Source organism: Sebastes umbrosus, chromosome 7, assembly GCF_015220745.1.
Source record: "Sebastes umbrosus isolate fSebUmb1 chromosome 7, fSebUmb1.pri, whole genome shotgun sequence".
Lineage (NCBI taxonomy): Eukaryota > Metazoa > Chordata > Actinopteri > Perciformes > Sebastidae > Sebastes > Sebastes umbrosus.
The window spans coordinates 6,239,628-6,253,062 of record NC_051275.1 but is presented as its reverse complement, the minus strand read 5'-3'; the positions used below and the strand labels follow the sequence as shown (position 1 = coordinate 6,253,062).

At 40.4% G+C, this 13,435-nt stretch overlaps 2 protein-coding genes across 3 annotated transcripts; one reads left to right on the top strand and one right to left on the bottom strand.

Annotated features, from left to right (window-relative positions):
- Positions 1–1,222: 1,222 nt before the first annotated feature.
- On the bottom strand, positions 1,223–6,220 carry LOC119490807 (post-GPI attachment to proteins factor 2-like). 2 transcript variants are annotated; one of them, XM_037774298.1, is made up of 6 exons: positions 5,634–6,220; positions 4,296–4,469; positions 2,954–3,203; positions 2,405–2,511; positions 1,911–2,019; positions 1,223–1,725 (listed from the first exon to the last, which is right to left on the bottom strand). In XM_037774298.1, exons 2-6 carry the CDS (start codon positions 4,461–4,463, stop codon positions 1,595–1,597), a joined length of 765 nt encoding a protein of 254 aa, XP_037630226.1. In that variant the 5' UTR covers positions 4,464–4,469; positions 5,634–6,220; the 3' UTR covers positions 1,223–1,594. The 2 variants fall into 2 exon arrangements, with proteins under 2 accessions (XP_037630226.1, XP_037630225.1); XM_037774297.1 differs by lacking the exon at positions 5,634–6,220 and having other exon boundaries at positions 4,296–4,622.
- An 840-nt stretch (positions 6,221–7,060) lies between these two features.
- chrna10a (cholinergic receptor, nicotinic, alpha 10a) lies at positions 7,061–12,022 on the top strand. Its single transcript, XM_037774308.1, has 5 exons — positions 7,061–7,230; positions 8,250–8,395; positions 8,521–8,675; positions 9,966–10,498; positions 10,584–12,022. Exons 1-5 carry the CDS (start codon positions 7,170–7,172, stop codon positions 11,282–11,284), a joined length of 1,596 nt encoding a protein of 531 aa, XP_037630236.1. The 5' UTR covers positions 7,061–7,169; the 3' UTR covers positions 11,285–12,022.
- The last annotated feature ends 1,413 nt before the right edge of the window (positions 12,023–13,435 follow it).

Genomic DNA, 13,435 nt, shown 5'->3' with positions numbered 1-13,435 from the left:
CAGCAGTAGGCCGAATTCTTTTGGCATCATTGGGCAAAATTTCATAACAACCTTTTAGCATTTTGTAATTCAAGTGTTCTGCACCTCCTCATGACTCTGTTTTCAGGCTTTAAAAAAATCTAGCCCTTGACTGGAGACTTTCAGGTCATTTCAGAGAGAGAGAGCGTTCCTTTTGGCTATTCATTCAACGGAGGCAGCTGTCACTCGCAGAACTCCCATCAAACGGTCAAACTAGGCAGCGCTGATCAAATAGGAATTATTCTGTTACTGTAATGCCTATTTCTCGCGTAAAATGTTTTCAGAAACATCTTGTAGTGTACTGTTTAGCTGTAAAAGTTAGCTCCGGCTGGTGGGCGGTGCTTGGTATTTCTTCAACTGATCTCAACATGGCTGCCGGGTCACAAACTTTCTCATTTTACAGCTAAACAGTGCACTACAAGATGATTCTGAAAACATTTTTATGCGAGAAATATACATTATGGTAACAGAATATTGATTCGGATTTGATCAGCGCTGCCTAGTTTGACCGTTTGATTGGAGTTCAGGAGTGATTGACAGCCAGCTCATAGACAGCAGATGGACAGCAGACCTCAGATCAGGTCTTACTGCTTGTTTTCCTCCGGTCTGTGAAATCTTGCAGATGCTGTTAGGAGCACCGGAGGACACAGAAGAACAGGATTTTTTTCAGGTTATCTGTTTCATGCACTACTGTCAGGATATAGTGACCGTTTTATAAAAATACTTTTTTTAATCACATTTGTTCCAATCTCGCCTACTTCAGCTTTAATGCACACTAGCAGGTGGAACAATAGCAAGTAAAAATACTGTTTTCTGGGTTTTGTTGTAAATTAATGTGATTCGAGGTCTTGCGGCCAAAATGAAACTTCTTGCTGGTGCTCGGCCAGTACTTGGATCATCAGGGTCGGATTTGGAGGGAGGATGACAAAAGGCTTCAGAGCACTGCATTTTTGTTATGGTGTATAGTATACACTTATATCTAAACACCGTACTTAAATATTACAGTGATTTGCCTTTGTACACGGCCACTGGGTTTTTATCCAGCAGCATTAACTTTTGGGTCACAGTCAGGTAAGCAATGTGTGATCATAATACCTGCAGCAGATTAACAAAAGGGTATTAAGTACATGTAGTACAGATAATTCACATTTGAGAAATACTGCATAAATTCAACAGCTAACTGTATTTCAAAATGAAGGCCAAGAACACTTGAAAAAAAAACGTCACTTTACTTTGGCACACATACAGTATGACCACATGTTTTTTTTTTGTGCATCGTACAAAAGTTGAAATTTCACATTACATAAATACTTTATGTGGGCGAAGGCATCCATGAATGAGACACTGAGGCAAAAAAAGCACTTACAGCTCACTGAATTGACCGTACAGTAGCACATGTGCATATCTTTTGTTCAAACTTGTCTGACATCTACACCCGCTAAGGACTTGAGACCCGTCATCATGGAAATATATGGAATAAGCCTTCATCCCACTCTTCCTCCTGTGTATGATCAAGGCTGTTAACATCAGGCGGCTGTGTATTTGTACATGTAGCACGTTGTGCTTGAGTTTCTAGTCAGAAGTCTTTATCTTCAGAGGATGAAACGACCAGGACCTCCCGGCTCTTAAAGTCCCACACTGCTGTGAGATGGAAGGCCATATTGGAGAAGACTACCAGATACTCAAACAGGGCAAATAATGTGTAACCTGTGAAAAGAAGAAACGGGTATACTGTATAATAGACATAATGTTTTGGTCAGCATTTTGTAGCTACAATTTTACATTACTCTACATCGACTGACATATTTTTGAATGTTGTGTCATTCTCCATTAAGCACTGTTATTTGCCCTCACAGATTAGATCGAAATGATCAAACTGATTTCATACTTACTTCCCGATTCACAGTACATGTTGTGTTTCCAATAAAAGAATCCGGCCAAAGCACAGAAGGATACGTTGAGAAGTAAGAAGCGCACTTTCCAATGGTGAGACTTGGCATCCTATTAGGGAGAAGAAAAAAAACAAAACAGAAATACTGAATTGGACTGAAATGCAGCAAATGACATGAGAGATTTCAGTCTGTAGTATGAGGGACCGTACAAGACATAATTCATTCTTGCACTCACACACACATGCATTCTCCTTTCACATACATATTTTTTCACTCGCACAAGAATATATGTATGTGTGAGAAGAATATAAGTATGTGTGAGAAGAATATATATATGTGTGAGAAGAATGTATGTGTCTGAAAGGAGAATGTATGTGTGTGTGCGAGTGAAAATATATGTATGTGAAAGGAGAATATATGTGTGTGTGAGTGTAAGAATGAATTAGGTCTTGTACGGCCCCTCATACTGTAGTGTGTGATTTGGCTTTCCTTACCTCAGGATTTAATGAATACTTCTTAATAGTCTTCCATAAACGGCAGGTTATCAGCATGTAGATAATGGAACTGACAAGGAAGAGCACAAAACCTTCCTTATGTACAACTAAGGAGCAAAAATATACAAAGGGGGGGACATTAGGTCAGTAAAGCACAGTAGTTGTAATAATGAATTCCAAAATAGAAGTTAAACTTTGAGTCAATGCATCAACCAGTCACATTGGCCCAACTCTTTATCGTACTTCAAACAATTGAAAATATAATATTTTGCTGTACCTTTTTTAATTGCAAAGTTAATGTATGCCCGGTAAGGTTATTCATTTCGCTGAATAGATGATGAAGGGTTTAGAATAGAAATTAGGCTTAATGTGCAATTTTCATAAATCTTTAAAACCTTATCCCAGATTATCTCCACTCTGTATTTAAACAACCAACATTTCAAAGCCTTCAAATACATTTAAAATCAAAATCTCTGTTAACTGAGGAGTTAAATTAATGGAAGTTTGAAAAAAAAACAACCTCTCCAATAAAAACAATGGATTACTCACAGTATGTTTCACTGGATGATACATATGTGAGAAGCAGGAGGCCGAGGTTTTCACAAATAGAAAAGGCCAGGTTGAAGCGACTGAGTGAACTCTCAGGGAACCTCGAGGCAAAACGTGTCTTGTAAAACCTGAAGTAGGTGAACGCCACCAGGAGCCTCGGCGCTGAGTGCAGTCCGATACAAAACCGCCATATGTGGCACTCAGGACTCAGGCTTATTGAGGCACTGATAGATGGCAGGTAATTAGGAACCTGGAAACACATAGTAATGATTTAGTACGGAGCCTCCCTAGACCCCCAGGAGAACATTTTATTAACTCGTTCCCTCAAGTCAGTAACTCGTTCCCTCAAGTTAGTAAACAAGTTGTAGTACAACCATGAGATCATTGCTGTGTGAAGTAATTTTGATGGTACTGCACTGTAACATACTGAAGTTATTGAATATTTTTCCCATTCAAAATTCATCAAAATTATGCAAAAGCATATTTTTCCAAACTAAGTGTTGTAGTACAACTATGAAGAGACCTTTGATGTGTGAAATAATTTTGGTGGTACTACACGGTATAACAGTGAAGTTATGGAATATTTTTATAGCATCTCTTTTCGGTGTTGCACTTTGTAGACGGTCCCTGACTACTCGTCTCACAGCCGGCTGCGCATAGAGACCGATGTTACGTGTCCAGCTCGGAGGATGGGTCGTTGTGATTAAAATGAGGTTGTAGCTCGTTGTCTACCTTACTACGGTTAGAAAGAGCCGTCGTTTTAACAATGTTTCGGTTATGAGTTATTGATCCAGGAAGTTTGAATCTGTCAATATCTTTCCAACTTTACTGAAATCAATGGGTTGGCTGTCAGGAATGATTGGAGGAAGTGCACTATGAGGTTACTAATTCTCTCGAGTTACTAACTTGAGGGAACGACATACTAACTTGAGGGAATACTTACTAACTTGAGGGAACGACTTACTAACTTGAGGGAACGACATACTAACTTGAGGGAATAACTTACTAACTTGAGGGAATGACTTACTAACTTGAGGGAACGACTTACTAACTTGAGGGAACGACTTACTAACTTGAGGGAACGACTTACTAACTTGAGGGAACGCCATACTCACTTGAGAGAATGACTTACTAACTTGAGGGAACGACTTACTAACTTGAGGGAACGCCATACTCACTTGAGAGAATGACTTACTAACTCGAGGGAACGACTTACTAACTTGAGGGAACGAGTTAATACAATTTTTCTCCTATGGGTCTGGGGGGTTCCGTACTTTAGTACTATATCATTAGCAGCAAAAGAAAAACATGGTTGGTTCAGTTTGTAAAGTAAGGAAATTACCTGGCAATGTGTACCAGTAGAGTCCTCATAATGAAAAACAGAGGATATGAGGACACAAGTTATTAGTCCAAGCAGTGGTAGGCACACAGTAGCCACAACAAAGGTGCTGAATGATACCCTGATGATCAGCGGCCTCTCATGCCCCAAGATACCGGAGCCTTGTAGCATCTTGGTCTGTAACAGTGAAAACGTCTCATTTAAAAACATCTTGCACATGCGATCACACACAGGCAAATGTAATAATACATGTGGCATGAATAACTTTCTCCAAACAGAAAAGGCTACATATGAGGTAGGGTCGGTTGGGACAGGAGGACAGTAGGGAAAGGAGGACAGTAGGGACAGAGCCTTTTTAGCAAGTTAGAAAGCAACTATGCCCTTTTACCATGCTTGTACTCATCCATAACCCTCTTCACTTTCAAAGTGAAGACCTTCTGACTCTTCCTCACATTTTATTCACAGTTTTGAAATACTCAGCATGTACTGTAAGTACATTTTTGGCTCTATTGTTATTTTTCTTCTACCATACTGTTTTTAGTTGCGCCACATACAAAAAACATATATTGTTGGAAAGCTTATTTTCTAGCCATCAGTTGATGTTAGAGGTCTGAATTTTTGTTGGAAGCTAGCACAAGAGTCCAAATTGTGTCTTCTCTCCCTGGGACAGTTGGGACAGTTAACCAGGGACATTTGGGATAGTATTGTTTAACGGTTCCTACCTTGTTATAAATCAACAAAAAGCAGACAAAAACAAGACAAAAGGCTTTATCTAACTGAATAAGACCCAATGAGTGAATGTTTACTCAAGTAGCAGCCAGTCAGAAATCCTTTTAGTTTTTTTGCCAAATTCCATAACTCAGTAATTTATGAAAATATAATAATTTTAATTTATTTTTCTCAAACAAATGCGTGAACAAGTGACATTGTAAATATAACGTTTTCAAATTTATTCTGCCATTTCTTCCAATTTAAATTATATATTTTTTATCCCAGAACAAGGTGTCCTAACCGTACTGGAATTTTGGGAAAATGCACTCCTTGTACATTTAACCAAATTGTGCCTTTCACATTTGGGTTGGGCTCTAAAAAAAAAAAAATCAGGGATCAAATTATTTCCATTAGTGTTCTAGTAGTCTGTGAGTAATGGGATGTTATTTGGTGCCTATACAAAAGTGTCCCTGCTCTCCCATATATTTATGGAGATGAGTCAAATGTATGCACAGAGTTATATGCTGTCAATATTTGGGTACTCAATAATTTGGGGATGTTTTTCTTTCTTTTTTTTATACATATGCATGCATTTACTTAACATCTAAAAATCGAAACCAACCGACCTACCTCCACTTGGTTTTTGCTGTTTACCAATAATTGCAACACAGACTGCCCTCCACTTGGCTTGTCAATAGCTAAGCTATTACAATAATAACAATAGTCATGGTATCAGGCAGCAGAATGGACCTGAATGCTCCGGATAACAACGATAGACAGATAGAGAGATAGATAGATAGATAGAGAGCATATAGCTTAAAAGGAGCTGCAGGATCATCCAACAGTTTTTTTTGCGTCCCCTAAATTTCATCTGAATGTTCCCAGGAGAAGATGAGAGGCCTGCGGATGGAGCATCCTCCTCCTTGTGCGACAGATAGCAGGAGGAACAGCCTCTAGTGAGAGCATGAACAACATCAGCACCCCGGAAGAAGAAAGCAGCGGAGGAGAGCTGAGGATGCTGCGTCCAGGCGGCGCAGCCTATCACAGATGATGCACAGATCACTTAAATGAATGTATAAAACGCGTCTCTTAACAATAATTAGCCACAATGTAAAAACAAATATTGCTTGATTGTTATTAGGAGAACAAAGGCCTGTACTAAGAAGCAGGATTGACGTTATCGAGGTAACTTCAGGGTTAACTCTTCTGGGTTTTCCTTCCTACGAAGGTGGATCACTTCTTACCTCCTACTGACCAATCAGAGCTCAGTGCGGTGATTGTATGACAATATTACACAAATATGAAGAAGTTTAAGTCATAATCCAGGCTAAAAACAACACAGTTTATACTGACAGATGCAGGAATGACAGCTGGATTTATGCTGTGGGTGTTTACCTCTTTGATTTATGTTTTTATATTTATATATATTTATTAACACATCTGGAGTTTTTTCTTTTGCCAGCTGTTCTTCCTGCATTTGGCAGCTTCAACTGTGTTACTTTTAGTCTGGATTATGTGTTTAACTTCTTCGTATTTGTCTATTATAGTTTTCTCTTCCTTTGTTAAATGTGTCTCTCTGCCTGTCTGTCTGCAGTCTGTAGACTTGTCCATCTCTGTGATTGGTCATAAACTGCAGACACCTGCCCGTTCATGTGAACGCGCTCACAGCCAGACTGAGAAACCCTGGGTTGATTTACCGGGTTGATAACCAGCGTCGTAGGACCGCTTAGCGAGATCTGGTTTGTTAGGGTTAGGTAATCCAGATAACGAGAAGATATCCTGGGTATGTTGAACTCGCTTCATAGTACAGTCCTCAGGAGCTATCCGTGGTTCTGAACCAGAACGAACAAAGGATCGATTTTTTATTTTCGTCTTATATATTTTATTTTCATAATCATATTCTATAAGAGACATAGTGTACATGTATGCAACTTGTGATATAATTTGTGTAGTGTATGTGGTTAACATGTGGTGCTGCCCCGCCTCCTCTCCTCTCCTCTCCTCTCCTCTCCATCAGTAGCCCTCGGTGGCCTGGTCAGTTCACAAACAGCTGCATTCGCTCTCAGTGTGATTTTCTTTTTTTCTTTTCTGTTTTTGATCTTTAGTGAATGAAACTTGTCAGGCAGCTTAAATGGTCTTTGGATCGACATAATCTGTTTCAGCAAGATGAAACGAAGGAGAACCCAAACATTATTTCTCTTGCTTCTGTGTGCCAGTATTTTGCCAAGTAAGTTCCCATTCATTTTATTTATTTATTTATTTTACCTCATGTGAACCAAAACATTATGTTTTTTTTAATTGTCTGCAGTTTTAAATTAATTCCAGAGAGAGCAAGTGAAACCCTTCAACGCTGTGCCAGCAAAGATGACGACGACGTAAAACCATTTGCATAATATAGTGTCAATCAACTCTGATCAGTTGTATATCATTTTATTAATGTCAGTGTTTTTATATTTTATGGATCATTCATTTCCTCTCCGATTTCTTGCTTTTTCCATCAAGCTGTTGCCCAGAATCCGCAAATTTGTATCCAGTTGTTCAGGGATTTGCTAACATCATAATCCCGTAGACCTTCTTTGTATCCAGCTCAGAGGCTTTATTGAAACAGCGTTTCAGGGCAAACATCTGGCCAGCCCAAATCCATTGTTGACACTGCACACAAGCTCCAGTTAAAATATAAACTAGTGTTTCCATTTTATTCTTTTATTCCTCATATCAGGGTTCATATTACCTTGCAATAATTAATGTAGAAGTGGCATGAATCATTTCCTTATAAAACACACAATTATATATCTAAAAATGCCATTATCTACGCTCATTTTGAATAATCTTTCATGTTACTATTTTCACAACACATGTATGTTTAGGCTCATTTTGATGTTGTTCTGTCATATGAGCGTTAGAATATGAACTCCACATACACAGTCTGAACAGAGAAAGTCACTGCTGGTACTTAATGGTAGATTTGCCTGATCTCTTAGAGCTTTATAGAGCAACATCCCTCTTCGTCCCCTTCCACCATCTGTCATGCATTCACATTTTCTCTTCACATCTTCCCACCCCAGCATCCGTACCGCTGCACTTTGTTCTGACTGTCGGGAACCTTGAATGATAAAAAATTATCACATCAGAATGTCCTTTAGGGAAAATACTGACTTAAAAAAAATGTAAAGAAAAATGATTAACTGAAATACAACAGGTGCTTTGTGGCGATATGACTGTAAAATGATTCTCTCCCTGTCTTAGCCTGTTGGTGTGCTCAGGGGAAATACGCTCAGAAGCTCCTGAATGATTTATTCACCGACTATACTAGTGCACTGAGGCCTGTGGAGGACACAAACACCATACTGAACGTGACCCTGCAGGTTACACTGTCGCAAATTATCGACATGGTAAAACACCACAGATCTGTGCAGATACCCACACAATAATGCCATTTTTTTTTTTATATCTTATCATATTTCTGTTTTACCTGTTGTTGTCAATTTTTTTCTATAAAATTTTCAATGTTTTACAGGATGAGCGAAATCAAATTTTGACTGCATATTTATGGATACGGCAAGTGTGGGTTGATGCACACCTGAAATGGAATAAAGATGATTACGATGGACTCGATACCATCCGCATACCTAGTAGTTATGTATGGAGACCTGATATAGTCCTATATAACAAGTAGGTCGGACTGGTATTGGGTTAATCATTTAGTGGTTATCCTAGTGTGGCTCCTATTGATTGGTCAGTATAAAATGGCACAAGCTGAACATTCCTTGAAACCATTATTTATAGGAGTGTCCAGGCCTTTGTCTGCTTTTTATACAGTAGAATGACAAGAAAACACAGAATAACACATACTGGAAATTTACTATTAAAATCAGAGGTATCACTTGTATGATGAAAAGGAAGGAAGTATTGCCCTGTGTAGAGTTGGGGAGCAATAATTCAATTACATACAATCTGATAACAGCTCACACTATGTACACCAACCAGATGCTGACACATGTAAACACAAACACTTAGCATTACTGAAAAAATATAAAATGCAGACACAACACTGAGGGATGAGTACAACTCTCCTAAATGGGTTGACTCTTCCCTCAGTTGGCATACCTGTGCCTTTGTATCCTGATCAAGTTTCTTTTTCAAGTTTTCTCCACCTGCTCCAGGACATTACAGCTGCTCCACTATTATTTGTTTTAAAGGTACAGTGTGTAGGATTTGTCGGCAGTGTGGTTGCAGATTGCAACCAACTGAATACCCCTCAGCTCACTCCTCCCTTTCCAAGACAGCGGTAAAGAGAGCCGCCGAGTGTTTAAAATTTTCGTAGTTCAAATAACGGTGGAATTACAACTTCCGTCTCTGTCACATGATGCCATTGGGCCCTAAAAGCCTTTAGGTGAGGAAGGGTTAAAGGAAATGCTACTGCGCTTGCTCTAAGGGCCCAATGGATATGGAAGATCGCTGTAAGATAGCCGTAAGATCCGGGTACATCCATGGCAAAACCGTGGTAACGCTGTTCGCCTCGCTCAGAGGCCACCCATACCATAATAACACAATGGACTGCGGCTGGCGGTACCACGGTTTTGCACTCTGCAGCTACTGTTACTGCAGTTTCACAAGCCTGTCGGAGAACTACGGTGGACTTCAGGTAACGTAAAAATGCGAAAGGCTCTCTGTAGAGCCAGTGTTTGGTTCGTTTGTTCTGGGCTACTGTAGAAACATGGCGGAGCAACATGGCAGACTCCGCGAAGAGGACCTGCTCCCTATGTAGATATGAATGGCTCATTCTAAGCTAACGAAAACACAATGATTCTTAGTTTCAGGTGTTTATACACACTTTATTATATTCCATTTCTGCTAATCCCAGAATCCCCCGAAATGTTACACACTGTTCCTTTAAGGTGTCCAAAATATCTGCTTGCTCTTGGTATGAAAGTCAATGTCTAAGTCTTCCTTGTTTTTCAGTGCTGATGACCATTTCACTGGCTCCATGGACACCAATGTGGTGATCCAGCATGATGGCCAGATAATGTGGGATTCGCCTGCCATCACAAAGAGCTCCTGCAAAGTGGACGTGTCCTTCTTCCCCTTCGACTCTCAGCAGTGCAGGTTCACATACGGCTCCTGGACCTACAACGGCAACCAGCTGGACATCCTCAACGCCCTGGAGAGCGCCGACGTGGCTGACCTGGTGGACAATGTGGAGTGGGAGGTGCTGGGTATGCCGGCTAAGAAGAACGTTATCCAGTATGGCTGCTGTGCTGACCCTTACCCGGATGTGACCTACACACTGAAACTGAAGAGAAGAGCTTCCTTTTATGTCTTCAACTTGCTCATACCGTGCGTGATGATCTCTTTCCTGGCTCCGCTGGGCTTCTACCTGCCTGCTGACTCTGGAGAGAAGGTGTCTTTGGGTGTCACCGTGATGCTGGCACTCACCGTCTTTCAGCTGTTGGTTGCAGAGATCATGCCGCCCTCTGAGAATGTGCCACTTATTGGTAGGGGCGATAAAATAGGGTCAAATCCAAACATGCATGATGACTGCGATCTGTGCTGATTTCCCTGTCTCCTCTTCTTCCACAGGAAAGTATTACATTGCAACGATGACCATGATCACTGCCTCCACTGCCCTGACCATCTTCATCATGAACATACACCACTGTGGCCCGGATGCCAAGCCTGTTCCCAAGTGGGCCAAGAAGGTCATTCTGCAGTACATGGCCCGCATGTGCTTTGTGTATGAAGTCGGGGAGAACTGCTTGTCACCACAGCCGGAGAAACAGGAGCCTCCACTTGTAAAGAACACCAACTGCACCATGAACGGTCAGGCAGGACCAAGCAGAGAGGACTGTGTCTTCAGAATGGAGAGAGAACAAGAGACAGTGGGCTCCATGACTGCAGAGGAGAGGGAAGACACGGATCAGATGAGGAGCCCGAGAGGCTCAATTGGGAGGAACCCAACCAACAACTACACCGCTTGGAAGAATGGCATTTTCATGAGCATGGATTGTGGAGATTTGGGGGGTCAGACGAGATGCAGGAAGGGAGGCGTGAGTGATGGAGAGCGAAAAGACAAAGAGGTTTCCAGCAACAGCCAAAGCAACGAGAGGCAGCTGCTGCGTAACATTGAGTACATAGCCAACTGTTACAGAGATCAGAGGGCAACGCAGAAAAGGACTGGGGAGTGGAAGAAAGTAGCCAAAGTTTTAGACCGCTTCTTCATGTGGATATTTTTCATCATGGTGTTTTTAATGAGCCTCCTCATCATGGGTAAAGCCATCTAACTGCAGATCTGAGAAGTTGGTCTTAATGACAGTGTTAATTGGTGTACATAACACAGATATTATTACAGGTTAGTACAGGATTCATTAAAAGTACAGTGTGCCGAATTTGGCGCCAGTCCAGCAGTGTGGTTGCAGATTGCAACCAAGTGAGTACCCCTCCACTCACTCTTCCCTTTTCCAAGACTGCGGTAGCCGCCAAGTGCAAAACCGTGGTAACCGTTTACCTTGCTCAGAGGCCATCCTTACCATAATAGGAGTAACGTAAGTCAGACGGCAGCTGGCGGTACTACGGTTTTGTACTTTTACCGCAGTTTCCTAAGCATGTCAGAGAACCGCGGGGGCCGTCGGGTAACGTAATGTGAAAAGCTCTCGCTAGAGCCGGTGTTTAGTTTGTCCGTTCGGGGCTACTGTAGACACATGGTGGACTCGAAGAGGACCCGCTCCCAATGTAGATATGAAGGGCTCATTCTAAGCTAATGAAAACAACACGATTCTTAGTTTCAGGTGATTATAAAAACATAGTTATGAATAGTATATTCTATATAGATCCCCCGAAATGTTACACACTGTTCTTTTAAGTAATATAATTTATCCAATAATTTGATTAACATTCAGATTGCACCTTTTTCTTGATGTCTTATGTCTTTTCTGGAGGCTGTCATCACCCACCCACTACAGTCCTAATTATAAGTAGAATTAGATCTTTGATAAACTTTTTTGTTGATGGGTTTTGTTGTTGAAAACTTGCATTCCCAACTTTTGCCCCAATGCTGTGTGAAAGTTACTAAGCTCAGCAAGAAATAGCAAGTTGGTTAGCAAGTCAATACATTTTTTTTCTACAGATGGTATTTCCACAAGTGTGTGCTTTTATTTGAACTAAATAAATATAGATTTGTTTCTGTACATTTGTTTCTTTGTGTCTGAAACAATAAGTCAAGGGATTCAAAAAAGCAACATACAGAAGTGACAAATAAATATGATATACACATTTTATATCTGTTATGGATAAAATGTTAAAAGGTGCAGTTCTGAAACTAATTAATAATTTTACTGATACAGTACAAAAGGACAACGATGAAACAAACAACACACCAGACAGACTATTTATTGTTCTGATGATGCCGTGACAGAGTGAGGCCTGACTTTGCTCTCCCAGGAACATTGAGGGGGTTACAGTGTTATTCTGTACTTCCAGAAAAACTGAAAATATAGCTCTATTTGACTAATTACATAAATAAAGACTCTAGTATGAGGTAATAATTATTGTGATTTGTATGTGTAATTTACTGTAATACACCTAAGGAGGAGGTAGAAAAGAAGAAGTACTTTAATAATCCCTCATTGGGGAAAATGTAATTGTACTCTCATGACATGATTCAGTGAAAGAAGGAGAATCACCCAACTTTACAGAAGGGACAATATGTTAAGAGATACAACCAGGCAAGCTTCTATACATCAAACCAGAGCAAGAGAAAACAACGTCTCAATGAAGCTCATGGATTATCTGTTAAATCCCCTGGATCACCACCATTTGCTTGGCTCGTGATGTGTATTATCCCTGGTCTTTATGTTGCAAAATGGGCTATGACTCTTTAATCTGAAGAGAAATGAAAATAGAATGCTTAATCAGTGCAACTGTGTTTTAAATCAGTTTTGATGAGGAAAAAAACTATTTTATTTCTATTCACATACCCCCGCTCACTGCTTGACCCCTACAAAAGTAAGACCAAAGGTTTTGGTAATGGAATTAATGGGCATTAACTTATTAACTAAGGGGCACCCTGGACTTCTAACCCCTAAAAGGCACAACTAGACCACACTGTTAACCATCATACCAAATTAAAAGTTCCTAAATGAAATAGTTTCCGAGTTCTACTCTGGAAACTAAATTGTAGTTGAAAAAAATCACAGTTTTTGGCCAAAATTTGGACGGACAGGCGAACGAAAGGACGGACACGCAGAGCGCTATATACCCCCGACTACATTGTTGCGGGGGTATAATTAAACTGAGATGCAAGGGACAACTTCATCGGACCACAAGAACTGTTGAGGCCTCTGATTGACCTTTCAACAAGAGATAATCTAAGTCCACAAAGACAAGGACAGTTTTTCAGTATATATATGCTGTATATATGTATATATATAACTTGC